This window comes from Xenopus tropicalis, chromosome 5 (genome assembly GCF_000004195.4).
Source record: "Xenopus tropicalis strain Nigerian chromosome 5, UCB_Xtro_10.0, whole genome shotgun sequence".
NCBI classification, from domain to species: Eukaryota; Metazoa; Chordata; class Amphibia; order Anura; family Pipidae; genus Xenopus; species Xenopus tropicalis.
The window spans coordinates 4,232,737-4,260,380 of NC_030681.2; the positions used below are offsets into that span (position 1 = coordinate 4,232,737).

Consider the following 27,644-nt stretch of genomic DNA (forward strand, 5'->3'; position numbering starts at 1 on the left):
GCCCCCTAGTGGATTCTAGCGGTGCCAATGGAAACAACCGCAGCTGTGGGAACATTTTAGGGTAAACAGATAAAAAGCTCAGGGAGTCCCCAAAATCCACTGTTGCCTACGGCACAGGATTAGCGGGGGTTAATAGGGGAATAAGAGCATTCACTTGTGGGGGGGGGGGGCAATCAGTGAGGTTTAGGAGATGGCACAGGTAGGTGGAGCCTATGCAGAGTGGGCAGTTCCATTGCAAGCAGAATGAGATGGGGGGGCAGTAGTAGTAGATACACGGGCTGGCATGCTGGCGATAGCCTCCTACCAAGAAACCGGGGAGCAGGGTGCTAGTTTAAGGGGTTCACCTTTAAGTTGACTGTTAGTATGTTATAGAATGGCCAATTCTTAGCAACTTTTCAATTGGTCTTCATTATTTATTTGTTATAGTGTTTAAATTATTTCCCTTCTTCTTCTGACTCTTTGCAGCTTTCAATTGGGGGTCACTGACCCCGGCAGCCAAACCCTATTGTTCTGTGAGGCTCCAGTTTTATTGTTACTTTTTATTCCTTATCTTTCTATTCAGCCCCTCCCCTATTCATATTCCTGTCTCTCATCCAAGCCACACCCTGGTTGCTAAGATAACATGGACCCTAGCAACCAAATAGCTGCTGAAACTCCAAACTGCAGAGCTGCTGAACTGAAAATGAAATAACTAATAAACTACAAATAATAAAAAAATGAAGACCAATTGCAAATTGCCTCAGAATATCCCTCTCTACATCATACTAAGAGTTAACTCATAGGTGACCAACCCCTTTGCGGTATTTACAAATGACGTCCCTGAGTCCATACTAGAAGCTGTAGGGTTGCTGTACAGCGGTTACATAGAGCAGCTCTCTGAACTGTCCATAAGCGCTAACATGGGATCTAGTAGCGACAAGTCTGACCACTCAACAGCCAATCTGGTTGCGTCAGACTTATTTCTGTCCGCCCTCGCCCCCCGCCCTGTGGAAGTCGCCCCCGCGCCCCCCAGTCTTGCTCACAAGCTTCACCTCCCCAATCACGATGTCGTGGGAAACCGCTTTGCACATGTCGTACACGGTCAGGGCCGACACGGCGGCGGCCGTCAGGGCTTCCATCTCCACCCCGGTTTTGCCGCTGGTTCGGCACGTGGCCTCAATCTCCACGGCCAATCGGGACTCGTCCAGCCTTAAAGTGACGGCGACCAGAGTCAAGGGGATGTTGTGGCAGAGGGGTATCAGCTGGGCGGTCAGTTTGGCCGCCTGAATCCCGGCAATCTGCGCCACTGTCAATACGTCCCCTTTCTTTAACTGGTTGCTCTTCACCAAGGGGAAGACTTTCGGACCCAGCCGGACCAGCGCCGAAGCCACCGCCGTACGAGTCGTGTCGGATTTGCCCCCCACGTCCACCATTGTCACCTTCCCTTCCGGGCTGACGTGGCTCAGAGAATGGGAGTCTTTGTGCGTTTGGGATTGGTCGCTGGCCGCGTCGGTATTAAGGCACATGGATTGCGGGGTGACGCCCCCCCACCGGCTGCAATAACGGCGCTGCGGAAGCACCTTGCAGTTGGTCAGTAATGAAAGTGGCACCCAGTTACCGGCCCTACGGCTACACGAGGGTGGCGCTCGGATACTCCGTGCCGGTGTCCAATTCGCAGTCTCTACGCTTTTCCTTTCAATTCGTCCTTTTAAGTGCGGAACATTCCCTGGGGGGTCCCGGAGTCGCTGGTGGGGTCTCGATCCGCCGGCTGGAAGATAAAATAAACTATTGATAAGCATTGGGGAGCTGTGATTGGCTCTCAGAGTGATTGGGGACATTAACAATGGGGCCCAAACGTGCGCATTTATCTTGCCGACACTCAATCAAGGAAATCTGCAATTGGTCTTCATTATTTATTTTTTTTAGTTTTTAATTATTTGCCTTCTTCTTCAGCTTTCAAATGGGGGTCACTGACCCCGGCAGCCAAACCCTATTGCTCTGTGAGGCTCCAGTTTTATTGTTATTGTTACTTTTTATTCCTTATCTTTCTATTCAGCCCCTCCCCTATTCATATACCTGTCTATCTTTCAAGCCACTGCCTGGTCGCTAGGTAAAATTGGACCCTAGCAACCAGATAACTGCTGAAATGTAAAACTGAAGAGCTGCTGCACAAAAAGCTAAATAATTCAAAAATCACAAATAATGAAAAAAAATGAAGACCAATTGCAAATCTTGTCTCAGAAGAGCACTTTCTACATCATGGGGTCTCTGTACTAGCCTGAGGCCCCCCAGCCCTTTAGCAGGGAAGATCTGTGCCCCCAGTAGCCCCCTAACTTTTCTGCCCACTGAGCACGTGCAGTGCCACTGACACAGGAATCAGACATGGGGATAAAGGGACAGACTTGTTCAGTGCTGGGAAACTGTGCTTATTGCTCCCAACTCCAATTGCAGGAACAGAGAACAGGGAGCCGGATTTACTCACATCAGCTGGGATTCTCATTGGGGGATTTCTTGCATTTTAATGCAGTTTTATTGGACAATATTGCTTTAAGAATACAGCCCTGATGTTGCTGGACTACAGCTCCCAGCATGCCTCACCCTTCATTATATGTTACATTATTCTGGGATTTGTAGTCCGGCGACAGCTGAGTAACGTTTGGTTGAGCCGCGCTGTGCCGCAGGGTTTAGTTCCCCTTTAAAAAAGTGAAGGAAATTTCCAACTTGATAGAAGAAATGTCTTATATAAATGAATTGTTAAGGGACCCGCCCTCTTTCCCATAATGCTATTTCAATATATACACTATAACTGAGCATCAGGAGCGCTATAGAAGGCCTGACCCCCTATAGGAGGTCTGGGAAGGGGCCCACTGTGGGGTAGAAGGGGCCACTTCCAGACATGTAATATCTAGGCCCTTGCTGGGGCCACAAATACGGGTGATATGGGGCCACAGTAACTGTAGATTAGCGGCATGTTACCCCATGTCTCCATTACAGACCAAATCAGTACCTCCCCTGAACCCCCGTGTCCTCATTTACCCCAAAGATCTGGGCTTCACTTCCAACAAGATCCCAGAACATTTCCCCCCCCCCCGGTCTGAGCGAAGAGGTCGCGCCCCAACCCTAAAGCCTTTGATCCGTTTATCTCATTTTCATTGCTGGAGAATTTCCTCTGCTGATGCACGAGTTCTGCGAGTACTAATCCAATTACACAGATTGGAAACATCACCGGCGGCAACGGATCAAGGATCACGAGACGCGCCGAGCAGAGATGCCGGGCGAGATAACCGGCCCATCTTGTGTCTCTTGGAATCATTAGAAGAGGACAAAGCAAAAGCAGGTACTGCTCTACGGACCCGAGTCACAGCGCCACTTGCTGGTAGAAACCAAAACTACTATATGCCTATAACACGGGGAGAGCAGAATCTCAACCCAATGCTACATCTCTTTTGCATGTTTAAAACTGGATCCCACCCTGCATTTACATAGGGAGAGAAAAAACCAGCGGCTAAGGTACGTTTTGCCTTTACTGATTCAGTTGTACCATGTGAAACATTTAAACAGAATGATGGGTAAGTGGGTGGGGCCTGTTATTTGAGCACCTAAAGCACTAAGAAGACCCAGAAGGTATTTCGAGCCATTGACAAACGCACCAAAATAAACCAATGAGCATTGCCCCTGTACGTACTGCTTTTGTCACCCACCAATCAGGATCATGGGTCGGTTCTTCATCTGGGAGATATTAAACATACCTGGGCATTGAAACAGAAGGAAAGGTGTTAGTACCCCCCATACTGCACAGACAAAGGACAGTATCAGTTGCTAAGCAACGTCCCTGCCTAGTATCAAAGTGATGAGCCCCCTGAGCCCAATCAGTGCTGTAAATGAGTTAAAGCAGTCATGAGTGAGTCCAACTGAGTAGGAGTGAGTCCAACTGAGTAGGAGTGAGTCCAACTGAGTAGGAGTGAGTCCAACTGAGCAGGAGTCAACTGAGTAGGAATCAACTGAGTAGGAGTCAACTGAGTAAGAGTCAACTGAGTAAGAGTCAACTGAGTAAGAGTCAACTGAGTAAGAGTCAACTGAGTAAGAGTCAACTGAGTAAGAGTCAACTGAGTAAGAGTCAACTGAGTAAGAGTCAACTGAGTAAGAGTCCAACTGAGTAAGAGTCCAACTGAGTAAGAGTCCAACTGAGTAAGAGTCCAACTGAGTAAGAGTCCAACTGAGTAAGAGTCCAACTGAGTAAGAGTCCAACTGAGTAGGAGTCCAACTGAGTAGGAGTCCAACTGTGTAGGAGTCCAACTGTGTAGGAGTCCAACTGAGTAAGAGTCCAACTGTGTAGGAGTGCTCGGGATGTGACATCACCCACACCAAGCTGCACTCATTGGTCATACTCCTTGCTGGAGTCTTGGGGACCAGGAGAGTATGGTGGAGGGAACCTTCTCTTTGGAAAGTCACTTTGCGGCCAGAGCCCCTCGAGGTCACACATAGGAAGTGAGTCTCCCCAGCTTGTAACGCTCTACTGGTGGGTTCTTGTCGTATTGTACAGGTCGTAGGTCTCTAATTTGGCAGCTTAATATCCAGAAGGGTCAGAAAGCCTGGGTGCCCGACACCTTCTCTTAAATGAAGGATTCTGGCAGCTTTAGGAGCTGATTTTGGGCTCCCCCTTACCAGCCCGGAGTTGAGAGGAGAATTTCCAACTGAATGTGCCCACATCAACGTACAATGCCCCCCACTTACCCGCATGCTGCTTCTTCTTGCGTCCAACAGCTGCCCCAATGATCTGTATGAGCTCCTCCTCCCCGACCCCCGAGCGCAGCCAGTCCCTCAGGGACACTTCAGCATTTCCAAACAGGCAGACCTGGGGTCAGGAGAAGAACCAAGCAGCAATGAGTCCCTCCCTTCCCAATACACAGGGAGAAGCAAGAACCGGATCAGAACCGTGTCACTGATATACAGTATCTAGCAACTGGACTTGCTGAGCCAACTCAATAACGTTTCACATCTCAGCTGAGCGGTTTCCTCAGCTCCAATGAATCCCACAGGGAAGAGTTATACCATCATCATCATCATCATCATCCAACCACAATGGCACCAAGGAACGTATCCAGGCAGGTGAGTCTGAACCTCATAGAGATGTGACTGTTTAATGGATCAACTTGATCCAATCACAGTGGAACCATGAAACCCATGAGATATAGAACCAGAGGGGTAAAGATGTTAAAGGGGATGTAAACTCAACCATAACGCTGCCCCACGGCGCCCCCTAGTTTTGCTATAGAAGTTGTCGAAAAACATAATTCTAGATGCAAGGAAATTCCCCAATGAGCCTTCTACTGAGCAACATGTGATTATAAGTGCAAGAGAAGTGACCAATGAGAATGCTGATTCCCAGCACTGTGTCAGGCCCCTTGCTGGTACCTTACATATAGAGATAATGATGGCATTTTCCCCGTCATTATATGGCACAGGAATCAGACATGGGGATAAAGGGACAGACTTGTTCAGTGCTGGGAAACTGTGCTTATTGCTCCCAACTCCAATTGCAGGAACAGAGAACAGGGAGCCGGATTTACTCACATCAGCTGGGATTCTCATTGGGGGATTTCTTGCATTTTAATGGGGGAAAGTTTTATTGGGCAATATTGCTTTAAGAATACAGCCCTGATGTTGCTGGACTACAGCTCCCAGCATGCCTCACCTTTCATTATATGTTACATTATTCTGGGATTTGTAGTCCGGCAACAGCTGAGTAACGTTTGGTTGAGCCGCGCTGTGCCGCAGGGTTTAGTTCCCCTTTAAAGCAGCACTGTATGTGTATGTGACGGACAGGTGGTGCCCTAAACCCTCTCCTCTGCTTACGGCTGCCTGATTTATCTTGACATAAATGGCCTTTGTGCCTCCGGACCTAAATATGTACCTTTCTGCCCCAAATCCCCTTTGCTTTATGGGCAGATAGATAAGTAATATCCCGAGGAGTTCTCTCTCCTACACTTATTTAGGGTTTGTTTGATCTCCCCAATGTGCAAAGCTTGGCTGTTTGGTTGGCCGGTTTGAGCCTCGGTGCTTAGAGCTGATTGGTTGGTCCAGTGGCTTTGGACTTCCTGTGACCTGAATGAAAGCCTTGGTGGTGCCTGAGAGCAAATACCCCCATACCTTGAGGTTCCCGTCGGCTGTGAGGCGCAACCGGTTGCACGAGCCACAGAAGTGCTCAGACATCGATGTGATGAAGCCGATTTGGCCTTCAAAATGCGGCACCTTGTAATTCTGCAAGGAACACAAATCACTTCCATTCTCTCATTGGCCGTGAATCATTTAAGTTAACTTTCAGTATGTTATAGGGTGGCCTATTCCTAGCAACTTTTTAATTGGTCTTCATTATTTATTTATTACAGGTTTTTAATTATTTGCCTTTTTCTTTTGCCTCTTTGTAGCTTTCAAATGGGGGTCACTGACCCCGGCAGCCAAACCCTATTGCTCTGTGAGGCTCCAGTTTTATTGTTACTTTTTATTCCTTATCTTTCTATTCAGTCCCTCTCCTATTCATATCCCCATCTCTCATTCAAACCAATCCCTGGTTACTAAGGTAATTTGGACCCTAGCAACCAGATAGCTGCTAAAACTTCATAGTGGAGAGCTGCTAAACAAAAATTGAAATAATTAAAAAACTACAAATAATAAAAAATGAAGACCAACAGCAAACTGTCTCAGAATATTACTCTCTACATCATACTAAATATTAACTCAACAACAAGTACATAAGGAGACTCTTAAAAAGTTGATACTTACCTTTGATGTGCTGGATGCTTCTGTTGGAAGCCTTTCCAGTTCAGGCCACCTTTGGCGGATGGTGTCCAACATCTCTTGATAGCTCACCATTTTCTTAAAGTTCCACTTATTGCCTATAAAAAGAAATTATAATGCTTCAACTTCTAATATCCTTATCAGTTACAGTAGGGGGTACATTATCCCTTATAATACATGAGTGATACTCAGAGTTCCCTGTATAACTCAGCCTGCAGCCTTGTGCCTTTATATGGGGGGCACAGAACCCCTCAGTGACTGCTAATATCCTTATCATTTACAGTAGGGGGTACATTATCCCTTATAATACATGAGTGATACTCAGAGTTCCCTGTATAACTCAGCCTGCAGCCTTGTGCCTTTATATGGGGGGCACAGAACCCCTCAGTGACTGCTAATATCCTTATCATTTACAGTAGGGGGTACATTATCCCTTATAATACATGAGTGATACTCAGAGTTCCCTGTATAACTCAGCCTGCAGCCTTGTGCCTTTATATGGGTACAGAACCCCTCAGTGACTGCTAATATCCTTATCATTTACAGTAGGGGGTACATTATCCCTTATAATACATGAGTGATACTCAGAGTTCCCTGTATAACTCAGCCTGCAGCCTTGTGCCTTTATATGGGGGGCACAGAACCCCTCAGTGACTGCTAATATCCTTATCATTTACAGTAGGGGGTACATTATCCCTTACAATACATGAGTGATACTCAGAGTTCCCTGTATAACTCAGCCTGCAGCCTTGTGCCTTTATATGGGGGGCACAGAACCCCTCAGTGACTGCTAATATCCTTATCATTTACAGTAGGGGGTACATTATCCCTTATAATACATGAGTGATACTCAGAGTTCCCTGTATAACTCAGCCTGCAGCCTTGTGCCTTTATATGGGGGGCACAGAACCCCTCAGTGACTGCTAATATCCTTATCATTTACAGTAGGGGGGTACATTATCCCTTATAATACATGAGTGATACTCAGAGTTCCCTGTATAACTCAGCCTGCAGCCTTGTGCCTTTATATGGGGGGCACAGAACCCCTCAGTGACTGCTAATATCCTTATCATTTACAGTAGGGGGTACATTATCCCTTATAATACATGAGTGATACTCAGAGTTCCCTGTATAACTCAGCCTGCAGCCTTGTGCCTTTATATGGGGGGCACAGAACCCCTCAGTGACTGCTAATATCCTTATCATTTACAGTAGGGGGTACATTATCCCTTATAATACATGAGTGATACTCAGAGTTCCCTGTATAACTCAGCCTGCAGCCTTGTGCCTTTATATGGGGGGCACAGAACCCCTCAGTGACTGCTAATATCCTTATCATTTACAGTAGGGGGTACATTATCCCTTATAATACATGAGTGATACTCAGAGTCCCCTGTATAACTCAGCCTGCAGCCTTGTGCCTTTATATGGGGGGCACAGAACCCCTCAGTAACTGCTAATATCCTTATCATTTACAGTAGGGGGTACATTATCCCTTATAATACATGAGTGATACTCAGAGTTCCCTGTATAACTCAGCCTGCAGCCTTGTGCCTTTATATGGGGGGCACAGAACCCCTCAGTAACTGCTAATATCCTTATCATTTACAGTAGGGGGTACATTATCCCTTATAATACATGAGTGATACTCAGAGTTCCCTGTATAACTCAGCCTGCAGCCTTGTGCCTTTATATGGGGGGCACAGAACCCCTCAGTGACTGCTAATATCCTTATCATTTACAGTAGGGGGTACATTATCCCTTATAATACATGAGTGATACTCAGAGTTCCCTGTATAACTCAGCCTGCAGCCTTGTGCCTTTATATGGGGGGCACAGAGCCCCTCAGTGACTGCTAATATCCTTATCATTTACAGTAGGGGGTATATTATCCCTTATAATACATGAGTGATACTCAGAGTTCCCTGTATAACTCAGCCTGCAGCCTTGTGCCTTTATATGGGGGGCACAGAACCCCTCAGTGACTGCTAATATCCTTATCATTTACAGTAGGGGGTACATTATCCCTTATAATACATGAGTGATACTCAGAGTTCCCTGTATAACTCAGCCTGCAGCCTTGTGCCTTTATATGGGGGGCACAGAACCCCTCAGTGACTGCTAATATCCTTATCATTTACAGTAGGGGGTACATTATCCCTTATAACACACGAGTAGCTGGTACTGAGGAAGGCCAAAGCTGAGGTGAGTGTAACTTACCATCAAACGGCATGTACTCAATAAATCGAACCTCCAATGGCTGCTTCTCTGTGAGCGCCACAAAGTCTAAGAGCTCGTCCTCATTTAGGCCTCTCATAACCACACAGTTAACCTAGAAAAGTACAATACAACCTTTTATAATCTCCGGAATTAAATCTTGGGAGCTGATTATAAAACAGTTACAGATACATATATAAATATTGATTTATCTACACCAATCCCTACTCATAGGCAGAGAGGAGCATGGGAGTGACTGTCAGACATTATGTGACTGAAATGACAACACTAAGCTCTGATTATAACCAATGATATCACTAAGCACCGTTTATAAGGATATAACTTATCCATAGGGAAATGACCAAACTGTTTATTATATTATTATAATATACATGGTATATATTTTATAATATAATTGGAGCTTAGTGATGTAATTGCTGTCACATAACTCACTAAAACTTGTATATTATAATAATGTACCCCCTGTTGTAAAATATAAGGATATTAGAAGTCACCTTGAGGTTCCATGACCTGTATAAAAGCACGAGGCCGAACTCCTCGGTGTCTTATAATATCCCTATATGTTACAATAGGGGGTACTTTATTCACTATATATAATAAGGAACTCCTCGGGGGTTTATAATATCCCTATATGTTACAATAGGGGGTACTTTATTCACTATATATTATAAGGAACTCTTCGGGGGCTTATAATATCCCTATATGTTACAATAGGGGGTACTTTATTCACTATATATTATAAGGAACTCCTCGGGGACTTATAATATCTCTATATGTTACAATAGGGGGCACTTTATTCACTATATATTATAAGGAACTCCTCGGGGGCTTATAATATCCCTATATGTTACAATAGGGGGTACTTTATTCACTATATATTATAAGGAACTCCTCGGGGGCTTATAATATCCCTATATGTTACAATAGGGGGTACTTTATTCACTATATATTATAAGGAACTCCTCGGGGGCTTATAATATCCCTATATGTTACAATAGGAGGTACTTTATTCACTATATATTATAAGGAACTCCTCGGGGGCTTATAATATCCCTATATGTTACAATAGGGGGTACTTTATTCACTATATATCCCACTATCTCATGGCTAGGAGTACCCTGGGCTTTGGATATGAACTGAGACGGGAAAGGAGGGTATTTGCCTCTATATCAATATACTGCCAGTAGCCAGAAGCCCCTTTAGTGCAAGGAATTATGGGATTAACAAACAGGCCCCCTACCTTAACAGGACTGTATCCCAGGTCTATGGCTCTGTGGATCCCTTCCATCACTTTGTGAAATCCTGCGAGAGATGGTGGGGGGGGGGGAATAGCCAGAAACAAGAAGAATTTGTCAGGTGAGATGTTATATTGCTCAATATAGTTCTCCTCCATCATCATCATCATCTTCTGACTCACTCAAACAGCACTGGTTCTACACAGCCAATTATGGAGATCAGAAGTGAATAAGCCCCCATGTTGGGCACAGTTGTCCTATTCCCTATTCCTAGCAACTTTCCAATTGGTCTTCATTATTTACTTGTTATCGTTTTTGAACAATTTGCCTTCTTTTTCTCTTTCCAGCTTTCAAATGGGGGTCACTGACCCCGGCAGCCAAAAAACTATTGCTCTGAGGCTCCAGTTTTATTGTTACTGTAATTTTTTTTTCTTATCTTTCTAGTCATCCGGTCTCCTATACATATATCACTCTTCTATTTAAATCACACCCTGGTTGCTAAGGTAATTTGGATCATAGCAACCAAATAACGACTGAAAATGAAATAACTGAAAAAACTATGAATAATAAAAAAAAAAGACCAATTGCAAATTGTCTCAGAATATTACTCTCTACATCATACTAAAAGTTAACTCAAAGGTAAATAACCCCTTTAGGATTGACATTGAACAGGATCTGATGCAGGCGTTTGGGGCTCCATACAGAATTAGTGGGGCCCACATTGGGCCAAATGCACCATTTAAACACAGATTTTTCAAATAAAACATCTTTCTACAACGAGCAGGTCTGTATCCAGATAGAAACTGCTCATTGGTTCTGGCCTTAGACTGCCATCTAGTGGCTGCAACGTTACCTGCAGCTGGATATAAATGTGGTTTTTGCCAGCTCTCTGGTTTGGCCAATGGTTGGTCACCTTTGAATTAACTCTTAGTATAATGTAGAGAGTAATATTCTGAGACAATCTGCAATTGGTCTTCATTTTATATTATTTGTGTTTTTTTTAATTGTTTCAATTTTTGTTCAGCAGCTCTCCAGTTTGGAATTTCAGCAGTTACCTTGTTGTTAGGGTTCAAAGTACCTTAGCAACCAGGGAGTGGTTTGAATAAGAGACTGGTATATGAATAGGGGAGGGACTGAATAGGAAAATAAGTATTAAAAAGTAACAATAACAATAAAACTGGAGCCTCACAGAGCAATAGGGTTTGGCTGCCGGGGTCAGTGACCCCCATTTGAAAGCTGCAAATAGTTAGAAGAAGAAGGGAAATAATTAAAAAACTATAAAAAATAAATAATGAAGACCAATTGCAAAGTTGTTTCGAATGAGCCATTCTATAACATGTTAAACGGTTAATATAAAGGTGAATGTGGGTGGAGCTGACTCGCACCTTTCCTGCGCACAATGAACTCGAACTTGGCGGGTACGAGGGTATCAAGGCTGATATTTAAGACATCCAGTCCGGCGTCTTTCAGCTTCGGAAGCTGCCGCGCCAAATTGATCCCGTTGGTCGTCAGCGCAATCGTCTTCAGACCTTCCAGTTTGCGGAGCTGTGCTGTAATAAGGGGACATCGGGTGAGACACAAGGGCAGATAGTGAGGGTTCTGGGGGTACAGGGTAAAGGGGGGGTTCAACTTCAGGTTCATTTGTAGTATGTTATAGAATGGCCTATTCTTAGCAACTTTTCAATTGGTCTTCATTTTTTATTTTGCATAATTTTTTAATGATTTCCCTTCTTCTTCTAAGACTTTGCAGCTTTCAAATGGGGGTCACTGACCCCGGCAGCCAAACCCTATTGCTCTGTGAGGCTCCAGTTTTATTGTTACTGTTACTTTTTATTACTTGTCTTTTTATTGGACTGTGAAAGGGGAATGTGCACCTTTGAGTTAACTTTTAGTATGTTATAGAGAGTCATATTCTGAGACAATTTGCAAAAATTTTTTTTTTTTGTTTTTTTTTTTTTTAAATACTTCATTTTGTGTTCAGCACCTCTCCAGTTAGGAGTTTCAGCAGCTATCTGGTTGCTAGGGTTCAAATTATCTTAGCAACAAGGAAGTGGTTAAATTGAGACACTGGTATATGAATAGGAGAGGGACTGAATGGTAAAAACAAGCAATGTAATGTAAAGTAACGGTAACAATAAAACTGGAGCCTCACAGAGCAATAGGGTTTGGCTGCCGGGGTCAGTGACCCTCCATTTGAAAGCTGCAAAGAGACAGAAGAGAAAAGCAAATAATTAAATGACCATAAAAATAAAAAATGAAGACCAACTGAAAAGTTGCTTAGAATTTGCTATTCTAAAACAAATAAAAATGAATTTAAAGGTGAACCGCCCCTACAGGAACCACTGGATTGGCTGAGGAATAACCTGCAGGGACCATTGGATTGGCTGAAGAATAGCCTACAGGAACTGCTGGATTGGCTGAAGAATAGCCTACAGGAACTGCTGGATTGGCTGAGGGATAGCCTACAGGAACTGCTGGATTGGCTGAGGAATAACCTACAGGAACTGCTGGATTGGCTGAGGAATAGCCTACAGGAACTGCTGGATTGGCTGAGGGATAGCCTACAGGAACTGCTGGATTGGCTGAGGAATAGCCTACAGGAACTGCTGGATTGGCTGAGGAATAACCTACAGGAACTGCTGGATTGGCCGAGGAATAACCTACAGGAACTGCTGGATTGGCTGAGGAATAGCCTACAGGAACTGCTGGATTGGCTGAGGAATAACCTACAGGAACTGCTGGATTGGCCGAGGAATAGCCTACAGGAACTGCTGGATTGGCTGAGGAATAACCTACAGGAACTGCTGGATGGGCTGAGGAATAACCTACAGGAACTGCTGGATTGGCCGAGGAATAACCTACAGAAACTGCTGGATTGGCTGAGGAATAGCCTACAGGAACTGCTGGATTGGCTGAGGAATAACCTACAGGAACTGCTGGATTGGCCGAGGAATAGCCTACAGGAACTGCTGGATTGGCTGAGGAATAGCCTACAGGAACTGCTGGATTGGCTGAGGAATAACCTACAGGAACTGCTGGATTGGCTGAGGAATAGCCTACAGGAACTGCTGGATTGGCTGAGGAATAGCCTACAGGAACTGCTGGATTGGCTGAGGAATAGCCTACAGGAACTGCTGGATTGGCTGAGGAATAGCCTACAGGAACTGCTGGATTGGCTGAGGAATAACCTACAGGAACTGCTGGATTGGCTGAGGAATAACCTACAGGAACTGCTGGATTGGCTGAGGAATAGCCTACAGGAACTGCTGGATTGGCTGAGGAATAGCCTACAGGAACTGCTGGATTGGCTGAGGAATAGCCTACAGGAACTGCTGGATTGGCTGAGGAATAGCCTACAGGAACTGCTGGATTGGCTGAGGAATAACCTACAGGAACTGCTGGATTGGCTGAGGAATAGCCTACAGGAACTGCTGGATTGGCTGAGGAATAGCCTACAGGAACTGCTGGATTGGCTGAGGAATAACCTACAGGAACTGCTGGATTGGCTGAGGAATAGCCTACAGGAACTGCTGGATTGGCTGAGGAATAGCCTACAGGAACTGCTGGATGGGCTGAGGAATAGCCTACAGGAACTGCTGGATTGGCTGAGGAATAGCCTACAGGAACTGCTGGATTGGCTGAGGAATAGCCTACAGGAACTGCTGGATTGGCTGAGGAATAACCTACAGGAACTGCTGGATTGGCTGAGGAATAGCCTACAGGAACTGCTGGATTGGCTGAGGAATAGCCTACAGGAACTGCTGGATTGGCTGAGGAATAGCCTACAGGAACTGCTGGATTGGCTGAGGAATAGCCTACAGGAACTGCTGGATTGGCTGAGGAATAACCTACAGGAACTGCTGGATTGGCTGAGGAATAGCCTACAGGAACTGCTGGATTGGCTGAGGAATAGCCTACAGGAACTGCTGGATTGGCTGAGGAATAGCCTACAGGAACTGCTGGATTGGCTGAGGAATAGCCTACAGGAACTGCTGGATGGGCTGAGGAATAGCCTACAGGAACTGCTGGATTGGCTGAGGAATAGCCTACAGGAACTGCTGGATTGGCTGAGGAATAGCCTACAGGAACTGCTGGATTGGCTGAGGAATAGCCTACAGGAACTGCTGGATTGGCTGAGGGATAGCCTACAGGAACTGCTGGATTGGCTGAGGGATAGCCTACAGGAACTGCTGGATTGGCTGAGGAATAACCTACAGGAACTGCTGGATTGGCCGAGGAATAACCTACAGGAACTGCTGGATTGGCCGAGGAATAGCCTACAGGAACTGCTGGATTGGCTGAGGAATAACCTACATGAACTGCTGGATTGGCTGAGGAATAACCTACAGGGACCATTGGATTGGCTGGGGAATAACCTACAGGGACCATTGGATTGGCTGAGGAATAACCTACAGGGACCATTTGGATTGGCTGAGGAATAACCTACAGGACCATTGGATTGGCCACAGATGCCTGTAAGTCCAGACCTGACCAATGGTGTCAGCATAACAGGCCCATCAAACCTGGTTTCTCTGGCCCCCAGCCCCCTACACACAGGCCTGTACAAGTGCTAGCTCCTCTGCCACTCACCCACAATATCCACTACGTCCGGCCGAATCAGCGGCTCCCCCCCAGTCAGGCGGATTTTATTCACCCCTTCCTGGACAAACAGTCTGGCCAAGGCAACAATCTCCTGAGTGGTGAGAAGCTCTGATTTGGGGGTCAACTGGACTCCTTCTTCCGGCATGCAGTACTGACCTACAGCGCGGGGGGAGAGAGAACAGTATCACCGCCATGTTGGGAGTAGATACCCCCCAACCCTCGCCGCACCCTGGGGCCCCCCGGCACTCACATCTCAGGTTGCATTTCTCTGTCAGGGAGATTCGCAGGTAGTTGTGCTGCCGACCAAAACTGTCAGTGAGGAAAGCGGAGAAAGGCACAGGCTGTTCCTTCACGAACCTCTTCCTTTCTGTATGAGATGCGCCCTGCAATGTGCATAAAGGAAACACATGAGAATGTACTGGGGGTTATTTGTATAAGGAATAATGAAATCTCAGGGTGGCACCCCAGCAGTCAGACGGATGTATGGCTTTGCCTATGGACTCATTTCCACATCATTCTGACTCATAAAATAGAATATGAAATAAATGAGGGAATTGCTGCTTTATATTCCAATGTTCTTATCAGAGGGGCAGTTAGGGGAGACCCCGGCCGTTGGTTCAATTGTGCCTCCAATGAATGCAATATACTGTCCCAGCCAAGAGAGGGCAGCACTGGGGACAAAGGGGGTAGAGGCAGCCAGACAGAGGGGGTGGAGGCAGAGAAACAAAGGGGGTGGAGGCAGCCAGACAGAGGGGGTGGAGGCAGAGAGACAAAGGGGGTGGAGGCAGCCAGACAGAGGGGGTGGAGGCAGAGAGACAAAGGGGGAGGAGGCAGAGAAACAAAGGGGGTGGAGGCAGCCAGACAGAGGGGGTGGAGGCAAAGAAACAAAGGGGGTGGAGGCAGCCAGACAGAGGGGGTGGAGGCAGAGAGACAAAGGGGGAGGAGGCAGAGAAACAAAGGGGGTGGAGGCAGAGAAACAAAGGGGGTGGAGGCAGAGAAACAAAGGGGGTGGAGGCAGAGAAACAAAGGGGGTGGAGGCAGAGAAACAAAGGGGGTGGAGGCAGAAAAACAAAGGGGGTGGAGGCAGCCAGACAGAGGGGGTGGAGGCAGAGAGACAAAGGGGGAGGAGGCAGAGAAACAAAGGGGGTGGAGGCAGCCAGACAGAGGGGGTGGAGGCAGAGAGACAAAGGGGGAGGAGGCAGAGAAACAAAGGGGGTGGAGGCAGCCAGACAGAGGGGGTGGAGGCAGAGAGACAAAGGGGGAGGAGGCAGAGAAACAAAGGGGGTGGAGGCAGAGAAACAAAGGGGGTGGAGGCAGAGAAACAAAGGGGGTGGAGGCAGAAAAACAAAGGGGGTGGAGGCAGAAAAACAAAGGGGGTGGAGGCAGTGAGACAGAGGGGTTGGAGGCAGCGAGACAGAGGGGGTGGAGGCAGCGAGACAAAGGGGGTGGAGGCAGCGAGACAGAGGGGGTGGAGGCAGCGAGACAGAGGGGGTGGAGGCAGCGAGACAGAGGGGGTGGAGGCAGCGAGACAGAGGGGGTGGAGGCAGAGAAACAAAGGGGGTGGAGGCAGTGAGACAGAGGGGGTGGAGGCAGTAAGACAGAGGGGGTGGAGGCAGAAAAACAAAGGGGGTGGAGGCAGTGAGACAGAGGGGGTGGAGGCAGTGAGACAGAGGGGGTGGAGGCAGTGAGACAGAGGGGGTGGAGGCAGTGAGACAGAGGGGGTGGAGGCAGTGAGACAGAGGGGGTGGAGGCAGAAAAACAAAGGGGGTGGAGGCAGCGAGACAGAGGGGGTGGAGGCAGCGAGACAGAGGGGGTGGAGGCAGCGAGACAGAGGGGGTGGAGGCAGCGAGACAGAGGGGGTGGAGGCAGCGAGACAGAGGGGGTGGAGGCAGCGAGACAGAGGGGGTGGAGGCAGCGAGACAGAGGGGGTGGAGGCAGTGAGACAGAGGGGGTAGAGGCAGTGAGACAGAGGGGGTGGAGGCAGTGAGACAGAGGGGGTGGAGGCAGTGAGACAGAGGGGGTGGAGGCAGTGAGACAGAGGGGGTGGAGGCAGCGAGACAGAGGGAGAATATAAGGAGAGCAGGACATGATGGGGCCAGTAGAACAGTAGAACAAGAAGAAGACAACATGGAGTCAGTGAGACTAGATAAGAAACAAGGAGACAAGACAGAGAGTAGGGCAAGAAGGCAACAATAACACATCAAAGTATTGAACAATCTGCAGTTGTAAATAAACTACAACTCTCAGGAATGCTGAGCTTCCTTATGAGACAGGTTTTGTTGTCGTGGGCCAAGTAACAAACCCACAAGGACCAGAGCGGAGTCTGAACCTGGGACTGAGGCCCAAGCCATAAGGGATCGGAATGAAGCTGAAATATAAAGTGACCCAACGACACGTTAAAAAAAAGAATCTAATTAAGGATTTGTTCTCTGGTTGCCAAGGTCACTGACCCTAACAACCAAAGAGCATTCACTTTGGAGAGAGAGCGAATACATAGAAGGGATGAATGTCCCTCTCGGAGGAAATTAAATATTTTAATATCACAGGGATTTGTGAATAAGAGAGGTAAGTACCCCGTAACGTGTAATCTGTCTGTCTCTCAGCAGGGAGCTGTCTAAATGCAATTCCCTCTCTAATCCCCTCACAGCTCAGTTATCCCTCTCGTCTCTCGGAACACAATGACCAGCGAGTGCCTATTTAGGGGCAAGGGAGAAAATTGTTCTGTTAAACCGGGCCACTGGCAGCGCCCCAGAGCCACCCACTGAGCGACCAATGAGAGGGTATCGGGCAGCGCTGGCACAAACCTACCCACAGGCCCCACTGTATCATCACTCCTGTCCTGCACTTACCCCGAGCCCCATTGTATCATCACTCCTGTCCTGCACTTACCCCCTGAGCCCCATTGTATCATCACTCCTGTCCTGCACTTACCCCCTGAGCCCCACTGTATCATCACTCCTGTCCTGCACTTACCCCCTGAGCCCCACTGTATCATCACTCCTGTCCTGCACTTACCCCCTGAGCCCCACTGTATCATCACTCCTGTCCTGCACTTACCCCTTGAGCCCCATTGTATCATCACTCCTGTCCTGCACTCACCCTCTGAGCCCCACTGTATCATCACTCCTGTCCCGCACTTACCCCCTGAGCCCCACTGTATCATCACTCCTGTCCTGCACTTACCCCCTGAGCCCCACTGTATCATCACTCCTGTCCTGCACTAACCCTCTGAGCCCCATTGTATCATCACTCCTGTCCTGCACTTACCCCCTGAGCCCCACTGTATTATCACTCCTGTCCTGCACTTACCCCTTGAGCCCCATTGTATCATGACTCCTGTCCTGCACTTACCCTCTGAGCCCCACTGTATCATCACTCCTGTCCTGCACTTACCCTCTGAGCCCCATTGTATCATCACTCCTGTCCTGCACTTACCCCCTGAGCCCCATTGTATCATCACTCCTGTCCTGCACTTACCCCCTGAGCCCCACTGTATCATCACTCCTGTCCTGCACTTACCCCCTGAGCCCCACTGTATCATCACTCCTGTCCTGCACTTACCCCCTGAGCCCCACTGTATCATCACTCCTGTCCTGCACTTACCCCCTGGGCTCCTATGACCAGACGGAGGCAGAATCACATACATTCCCTTGTGTAACTAGAAAAACCCTTCAAAATATAAAGCCTGTAAGTGGATATCCTGCATCAGAGAATAGAGCGCTTGTTGTAAGCAGAACAGTAAGGATTAGAGTGTCACAAACCTAAATCTGAACCTGATCAATTTCACTCTCTATAATATCATGCGCCCAACTGCCCAACTTCCCAGCGGTAGTCACATGCAGCACAGGGAGTGGCACACACATAATAACCCTCACCCAGCCCTTATGGGTTACAGTAAAATATTCCACATATATCACTCACATTTATCACTCTTGTGTAATGGATAATGTACCCCCTGCTGTAAATGATAAGGACTGAGGGGTTCTGTGCCCATATAAAGGCACAAGGCTGCAGGCTGAGTTATACAGGGAACTCTGAGTATCACTCATGTATTATAAGGGGTAATGTACCCCCTACTGTAAATGATAAGGATATTAGCAGTCACTGAGGGGTTCTGTGCCCCCCATATAAAGGCACAAGGCTGCAGGCTGAGTTATACAGGGAACTCTGAGTATCACTCATGTATTATAAGGGATAATGTACCCCCTACTGTAAATGATAAGGATATTAGCAGTCACTGAGGGGTTCTGTGCCCATATAAAGGCACAAGGCTGCAGGCTGAGTTATACAGGGAACTCTGAGTATCACTCATGTATTATAAGGGATAATGTACCCCCTACTGTAAATGATAAGGATATTAGCAGTCACTGAGGGGTTCTGTGCCCCCCATATAAAGGCACAAGGCTGCAGGCTGAGTTATACAGGGAACTCTGAGTATCACTCATGTATTATAAGGGATAATGTACCCCCTACTGTAAATGATAAGGATATTAGCAGTCACTGAGGGGTTCTGTGACACAGAGAGGGCCAGTGTTGGCGGGGGGGACCCCGTTGGTACTTCAGACAGAGGACATGGTCGGTACATGTGTCGGTATAAGAGAGTGCGTGAGAGCACCGGGTCATCGGACTGTTATCTCGCGTCTCCAGAAGAGAAAGGAGAGCGCAGGGAGAGTAATATTTAACCCACAGAGACATCACTAACAAATCCAAAGGTCTCCCTGTCCCTGTGCTGAGGCAGAATATTGCTGTATAATAACCTTATAAAGCAGCTATAACCCCCCCATGCCAGGCTATAGATTAACAGGCAAAGTGACTGCGCGTGGGACGGGCGCCCATACGGCACTGACAGTCGGCTGATCATCCAATGATCCCATCTTCATACCCGAGGCCTGAGCAGGGGGGGCACCGGATCAAAGAAAAACCCCTCGTGCCTGCGCCATGGCGAATTGGCCTAAAATCCTGTGAAATCCCGTGGTTCTGGCGCCTGAGAGATTAAATGGGGCATTAAAGGAACAGTAACCCAATAATACAAACAGGGTGGGGTGCACTTGGACTTTTTTCTGTGTAATAATAAAACAGTACCTGTACTTGATCCCAACTAAGATATAATTACCCCTTATTGGGGGCAGAACAGCCCTATTGGGTTTATTTAATGGTTAAATGATTCCCTTTTCTCTGTAATAATAAAACAGTACCTGTACTTGATCCCAACTAAGATATAATTACCCCTTATTGGGGGCAGAACAGCCCTATTGGGTTTATTTCATGGTTAAATGATTCCCTTTTCTCTGTAATAATAAAACAGTACCTGTACTTGATCCCAACTAAGATATAATTACCCCTTATTGGGGCAGAACAGCCCTATTGGGTTTATTTCATGGTTAAATGATTCCCTTTTCTCTGTAATAATAAAACAGTACCTGTACTTGATCCCAACTAAGATATAATTACCCCTTATTGGGGCAGAACAGCCCTATTGGGTTTATTTAATGGTTAAATGATTCCCTTTTCTCTGTAATAATAAAACAGTACCTGTACTTGATCCCAACTAAGATATAATTACCCCTTATTGGGGCAGAACAGTCCTATTGGCTTTATTCAATATTGAAATGGATTTTAACAGTTATGGAGATCAAAATTACGGAAAGATCCCTTATCCGGAAAACCCCAGGTCCCAAGCATTCTGGATAACAGGTCCCTTACCTGTATATAGAATATATATAAGGCCCATACATATACTGCCGGTAATATATATTATATATAATACATGTGAGTTGTACCCACAGACTGGCGGTGGGTGGTGCCTGGCACTGTTCAATTGTAAGGACCCCCAGGGTGCCACCTGATGCACCTTTTACTGGTGCATCAGGTGGCACCCTGGGGGTCATTACCATTAGACCCCATTTGGGGGTCATTACCATTAGCCCCCATTTGAATCCCATTTGGGGGTCATTACCATTAGCTCCCATTTGGATTCACAGGGGAAGGGGCAGAAAGCGCTGACCCATACGCTGACCCATACCCTGACCCATACGCTGACCCATACCCTGACCCATACGCTGACCCATACGCTGACCCATACGCTGACCCATACGCTGACCCATGCGCTGACCCATGCGCTGACCCATGCGCTGACCCATGCGCTGACCCATACCCTGACCCATACCCTGACCCATACCCTGACCCATACCCTGACCCATACGCTGACCCATACGCTGACCCATACGCTGACCCATACGCTGACCCATACGCTGACCCATACGCTGACCCATGCGCTGACCCATGCGCTGACCCATGCGCTGACCCATACCCTGACCCATACCCTGACCCATACCCTGACCCATACCCTGACCCATACCCTGACCCATACGCTGACCCATACGCTGACCCATACGCTGACCCATACGCTGACCCATACGCTGACCCATGCGCTGACCCATGCGCTGACCCATGCGCTGACCCATGCGCTGACCCATGCGCTGACCCATACGCTGACCCATACGCTGACCCATACGCTGACCCATGCACTGACCCCTGCATAGCTACAGATCCCTATAACGCAAGCAGTTTGTTATTAACCCACGCAGGGCTGCAGAACCTCAGAACCAGTACTGATTAACAGGGAGGCCGAGGCTTTATCAGCTTGTTTGCTGTGAGAGGGAACGCGGCGCTGATACTCCCCGCAGGCTCTGGGAGGAGCAAACAAGTTCTCTGGGCCTGGCTGTGTGACTTGTTGGGGCAGCGCCTGCTGAAGGGTCCTGGGGGCACAACACCAAGCAACTTTCTTCCTTGAATTAATGCAAAGTTGCTAAACTCGCAGCATTAAAGGGAAACTACACCCCAAACCAGTTCTGTTGCCGAATGAAGGAAAATATAATTCTAATCAACTTCCCAATATCCTGTCAATAAAGCGCTGCCCTGGGTTTGTAGCTCTGGGTAAGTGTCGTTGCTAATGGAAACAGGGCCTGGCTCTTTATATTCTCTGCACCGACGGTTCCGACTCCTGCTACATTGTATCAAGGGACAGACGGACACAGAGTGCAACTGCAGTTACACCAGGGGTTACTGGGGGCTGAATACAGAAACATGATTATAATTAATAATGCCCCCCCCCCCCGCACCTATTGCCCAAACAGGGAAGGCACAATGGCACCTCCCTCGCCCAATAATTACACAATAATAATGTGACGGCTGCAGTGCCAGTCTGTGTGCCAATAAACTTCAGGGCCAGTGAGTGAGAGTCAGGGCCAGTGAGTGAGAGTCAGGGCCAGTGAGTGAGAGTCAGGGCCAGTGAGTGAGAGTCAGGGCCAGTGAGTGAGAGTCAGGGCCAGTGAGTGAGAGTCAGGGCCAGTGAGTGAGAGTCAGGGCCAGTGAGTGAGAGTCAGGGCCAGTGAGTGAGAGTCAGGGACAGTGAGTGGAGCGTCAGGGACAGTGAGTGGAGCGTCAGGGCCAGTGAGTGAGAGTCAGGGCCAGTGAGTGAAGCGTCAGGGCCAGTGAGTGAAGCGTCAGGGCCAGTGAGTGAAGCGTCAGGGCCAGTGAGTGAAGCGTCAGGGCAGTGAGTGAAGCGTCAGGGCCAGTGAGTGAAGCGTCAGGGCCAGTGAGTGAAGCATCAGGGCCAGTGAGTGAAGCATCAGGGCCAGTGAGAGTCAGGGCCAGTGAGTGAGAGTCAGGGCCAGTGAGTGAGAGTCAGGGCCAATGAGTGAGAGTCAGGGCCAGTGAGTGAGAGTCAGGGCCAGCGAGTGAAGCGTCAGTGCCAGTGAGTGAGAGTCAGGGCCAGTGAGTGAGAGTCAGGGCCAGTGAGTGAGAGTGTCAGTGAGTAAATGCCAGTGTCAGGGCCAGTGAGTGTGAGTGTCAGTGTGTGAGTGTGTGAGTGTCAGTGTGTGAGTGCCAGTGTGTGAGTGTCAGTGCCAGTGAGTGTGAGTCAGTGCCAATGAGTGTGAGTGTCAGTGCCAATGAGTGTGAGTGTCAGTGCCAATGAGTGTGAGTGTCAGTGCCAATGAGTGTGAGTGTCAGTGCCAATGAGTGTGAGTGTCAGTGCCAGTGAGTGTCAGTGCCAATGAGTGTGAGTGTCAGTGCCAATGAGTGTCAGTGCCAATGTGTCAGTGCCAGTGAGTGTCGTCAGTGCCAATGAGTGTGAGTGTCAGTGCCAATGAGTGTGAGTGTCAGTGCCAATGAGTGTGAGTGTCAGTGCCAATGAGTGTCAGTGCCAATGTGTCAGTGCCAGTGAGTGTCGTCAGTGCCAATGAGTGTGAGTGTCAGTGCCAATGAGTGTGAGTGTCAGTGCCAATGAGTGTGAGTGTCAGTGCCAATGAGTGTGAGTGTCAGTGCCAATGAGTGTGAGTGTCAGTGCCAATGAGTGTGAGTGTCAGTGCCAATGAGTGTGAGTGTCAGTGCCAATGAGTGTGAGTGTCAGTGCCAATGAGTGTGAGTGTCAGTGCCAGTGAGTGTGAGTGTCAGTGCCAATGAGTGTGAGTGTCAGTGCCAATGAGTGTGAGTGTCAGTGCCAATGAGTGTGAGTGTCAGTGCCAATGAGTGTGAGTGTCAGTGCCAGTGAGTGTGAGTACAGGTGCAGCCACTCACCTGAGCTGAAGCAGTGAGTCCCAACGCGGGGACCCCGGTGGCGCAGAACCTTGTGTTGGTTCCCCGGGGCCCGGTCCGGCCCAGTCTCCCCAGCAGCACACACAGCCTCCCCCCAGGCACAGCCATGGCCAAACTGAACTCACCCGGCCGCCCTCCCTGTCCCGCAGCAGCGCTCCGCTCCTTGGCCCTGTCACATGGTGCCGCCCAGCCAATCACCCGCCCGGCGCGCTTCCGGGATGAGGGAATTCTGGGGGTTGTAGTCCGATGGTTACTGAGTCTCCTCTGTTCCCTCACAGACTTGTTTCTCAGTCTGCCCCAGTATGGACCCCCATTCCTTTCCCCCCAGCGCCTCAGCCCCAGTCCCTCAGGAGCGAAGCCTGTCAGTGGCACGCCATGCTGAGTTACCCTGATGGTAGGGGGCGCTGGCACCCACCCCAAAGTTACCCTGCCGCTGGCACCCTTTATGTGCCAGTCTGTAAGATACTGTGCTGCTATAGGGTAACTATAGTTACCCTAACACTATCCCCAATGTGGGCAGAGCCTGAGATACCCTGCAGTTGGGGGTTAATCGCCCCTCTGAGCCAGAGGTTTAACGCCTGACTGACGCCTGGTCCCTCACAGACAAGATCCCCACATTGGCCAATGGGCAGCTGTTATTCTGCTATTTATGTGTTGTTTTGTTCTCACAGGTACCGACTACTGACCCCCTGGCACTTACTGTGGTACCCACCCACCCTGCGCTGCCCCAGAAACCCCTTCTGTGCCCACCTGGAATCACCTTATTGGCACCCATATCGTATCCCAGAAACCTGGCGTTATGTGACCCAAACTACCTGGTTCTGACCCAAAATGCTGGATTTGGAAGCTGCTAAGTTTGCCCCCACAGGTAGGTGCAAAAGGGAGGAGGAAAGGTAAATGGTGATTAGTGGCATGGGTGTGCCCCCCGGTGCCAAGGGGCCGCTGCCCTGTAACATCATGATATCATTCATCTCTTATCATTTATTTCTTACAGGAAAACCTCCACCCTGGCACTAATCTGTATCACACACAGTACGGCACCTGTATAGGGTCACACACAGTACGGCACCTGTATAGGGTCACACACAGTACGGCACCTGTATAGGGTCACACACAGTACGGCACCTGTATAGAGTCACACACAGTACGGCACCTGTATAGAGTCACACACAGTACGGCACCTGTATAGAGTCACACACAGTACGGCACCTGTATAGAGTCACACACAGTACGGCACCTGTATAGAGTCACACACAGTACGGCACCTGTATAGAGTCACACACAGTACGGCACCTGTATAGAGTCACACACAGTACGGCACCTGTATAGAGTCACACACAGTACGGCACCTGTATAGGGTCACACACAGTACGGCACCTGTATAGGGTCACACACAGTACGGCACCTGTATAGAGTCACACACAGTACGGCACCTGTATAGAGTCACACACAGTACGGCACCTGTATAGAGTCACACACAGTACGGCACCTGTATAGAGTCACACACAGTACGGCACCTGTATAGAGTCACACACAGTACGGCACCTGTATAGAGTCACACACAGTACGGCACACCTGTATAGAGTCACACACAGTACGGCACCTGTATAGGGTCACACACCAGTACGGCACCTGTATAGAGTCACACACAGTACGGCACCTGTATAGAGTCACACACAGTATGGCACACCTGTATAGAGTCACACACAGTACGGCACCTGTATAGGGTCACACACAGTACGGCACCTGTATAGGGTCACACACAGTACGGCACCTGTATAGAGTCACACACAGTACGGCACCTGTATAGGGTCACACACAGTACGGCACCTGTATAGAGTCACACACAGTACGGCACACCTGTATAGAGTCACACACAGTACGGCACCTGTATAGGGTCACACACAGTACGGCACCTGTATAGAGTCACACACAGTACGGCACCTGTATAGGGTCACACACAGTACGGCACCTGTATAGAGTCACACACAGTACGGCACCTGTATAGAGTCACACACAGTACGGCACACCTGTATAGAGTCACACACAGTACGGCACCTGTATAGAGTCACACACAGTACGGCACCTGTATAGAGTCACACACAGTACGGCACCTGTATAGAGTCACACACAGTACGGCACCTGTATAGAGTCACACACAGTACGGCACACCTGTATAGAGTAACACTCAGTACGGCACCTGTATAGAGTCACACACAGTACGGCACCTGTATAGGGTCACACACAGTACGGCACCTGTATAGAGTCACACACAGTACGGCACCTGTATAGAGTCACACACAGTACGGCACCTGTATAGAGTCACACACAGTACGGCACCTGTATAGAGTCACACACAGTACGGCACCTGTATAGAGTCACACACAGTACGGCACCTGTATAGAGTCACACACAGTATGGCACACCTGTATAGAGTCACACACAGTACGGCACCTGTATAGAGTCACACACAGTACGGCACCTGTATAGGGTCACACACAGTACGGCACCTGTATAGAGTCACACACAGTATGGCACACCTGTACAGAGTCACACACAGTACGGCACCTGTATAGAGCCACACACAGTACGGCACCTGTATAGAGTCACACACACAATACGGCACCTGTATAGAGTCACACACAGTATGGCACACCTGTTATAGAGTCACACACAGTACGGCACCTGTATAGGAGTCACACACAGTATGGCACACCTGTATAGAGTCACACACAGTATGGCACACCTGTATAGAGTCACACACACAGTACGGCACCTGTATAGAGTCACACCACAGTATGGCACACCATGTATAGAGTCCACACCACAGTACGGCACCTGTATAGAGTCACACACAGTAACGGCACCTGTATAGAGTCACACACAGTACGGCACCTGTATAGAGTCACACACAGTACGGCACCTGTATAGAGTCACACACAGTATGGCACACCTGTATAGAGTCACACACAGTACGGCACCTGTATAGAGTCACACACAGTACGGCACCTGTATAGGGTCACACACAGTAAGGCACCTGTATAGAGTCACACACAGTATGGCACACCTGTACAGAGTCACACACAGTACGGCACCTGTACAGAGTCACACACAGTACGGCACCTGTATAGAGCCACACACAGTACGGCACCTGTATAGAGTCACACACACAGTACGGCACCTGTATAGAGTCACACACAGTATGGCACACCTGTACAGAGTCACACACAGTACGGCACCTGTACAGAGTCACACACAGTACGGCACCTGTATAGAGCCACACACAGTACGGCACCTGTATAGAGTCACACACACAGTACGGCACCTGTATAGAGTCACACACAGTATGGCACACCTGTATAGAGTCACACACAGTACGGCACCTGTATAGAGTCACACACAGTATGGCACCTGTATAGAGTCACACACAGTATGGCACACCTGTATAGAGTCACACACAGTATGGCACACCTGTATAGAGTCACACACAGTATGGCACACCTGTATAGAGTCACACACACAGTACGGCACCTGTATAGAGTCACACACAGTATGGCACACCTGTATAGAGTCACACACAGTACGGCACCTGTATAGAGTCACACACAGTACGGCACCTGTATAGAGTCACACACAGTACGGCACCTGTATAGAGTCACACACAGTACGGCACCTGTATAGAGTCACACACAGTATGGCACACCTGTATAGAGTCACACACAGTATGGCACCTGTATAGAGTCACACACAGTACGGCACCTGTATAGGGTCACACACAGTACGGCACACCTGTATAGAGTCACACACAGTACGGCACCTGTATAGAGTCACACACAGTACGGCACCTGTATAGAGTCACACACAGTACGGCACCTGTATAGAGTCACACACAGTACGGCACCTGTATAGAGTCACACACAGTACGGCACCTGTATAGAGTCACACACAGTACGGCACCTGTATAGAGTCACACACAGTACGGCACCTGTATAGAGTCACACACAGTACGGCACCTGTATAGAGTCACACACAGTACGGCACCTGTATAGAGTCACACACAGTACGGCACCTGTATAGAGTCACACACAGTACGGCACCTGTATAGAGTCACACACAGGCACCTGATAGAGTCACACACAGTATGGCACACCTGTATAGAGTCACACACACAGTACGGCACCTGTATAGAGTCAC

The 27,644-nt window shown here is 48.5% G+C and overlaps 1 protein-coding gene across 4 annotated transcripts; it reads right to left on the reverse strand.

Moving 5' to 3' along the window:
- Positions 1-721: 721 nt before the first annotated feature.
- On the reverse strand, positions 722-23,677 carry mocs1 (molybdenum cofactor synthesis 1). 4 transcript variants are annotated; one of them, XM_031902497.1, is made up of 11 exons: positions 23,576-23,677; positions 15,103-15,235; positions 14,841-15,008; positions 11,636-11,800; positions 10,256-10,317; positions 8,998-9,109; positions 6,763-6,875; positions 6,130-6,240; positions 4,714-4,834; positions 3,681-3,728; positions 722-1,747 (listed from the first exon to the last, which is right to left on the reverse strand). In XM_031902497.1, exons 3-11 carry the CDS (start codon positions 14,995-14,997, stop codon positions 957-959), a joined length of 1,680 nt encoding a protein of 559 aa, XP_031758357.1. In that variant the 5' UTR covers positions 14,998-15,008; positions 15,103-15,235; positions 23,576-23,677; the 3' UTR covers positions 722-956. The 4 variants fall into 4 exon arrangements, with proteins under 4 accessions (XP_031758357.1, XP_031758355.1, XP_031758358.1 ...); XM_031902495.1 differs by lacking the exon at positions 23,576-23,677 and adding an exon at positions 23,433-23,573; XM_031902498.1 differs by lacking the exon at positions 23,576-23,677 and adding an exon at positions 23,433-23,573 and having other exon boundaries at positions 1,658-1,747; positions 3,665-3,728.
- Positions 23,678-27,644: the final 3,967 nt, after the last annotated feature.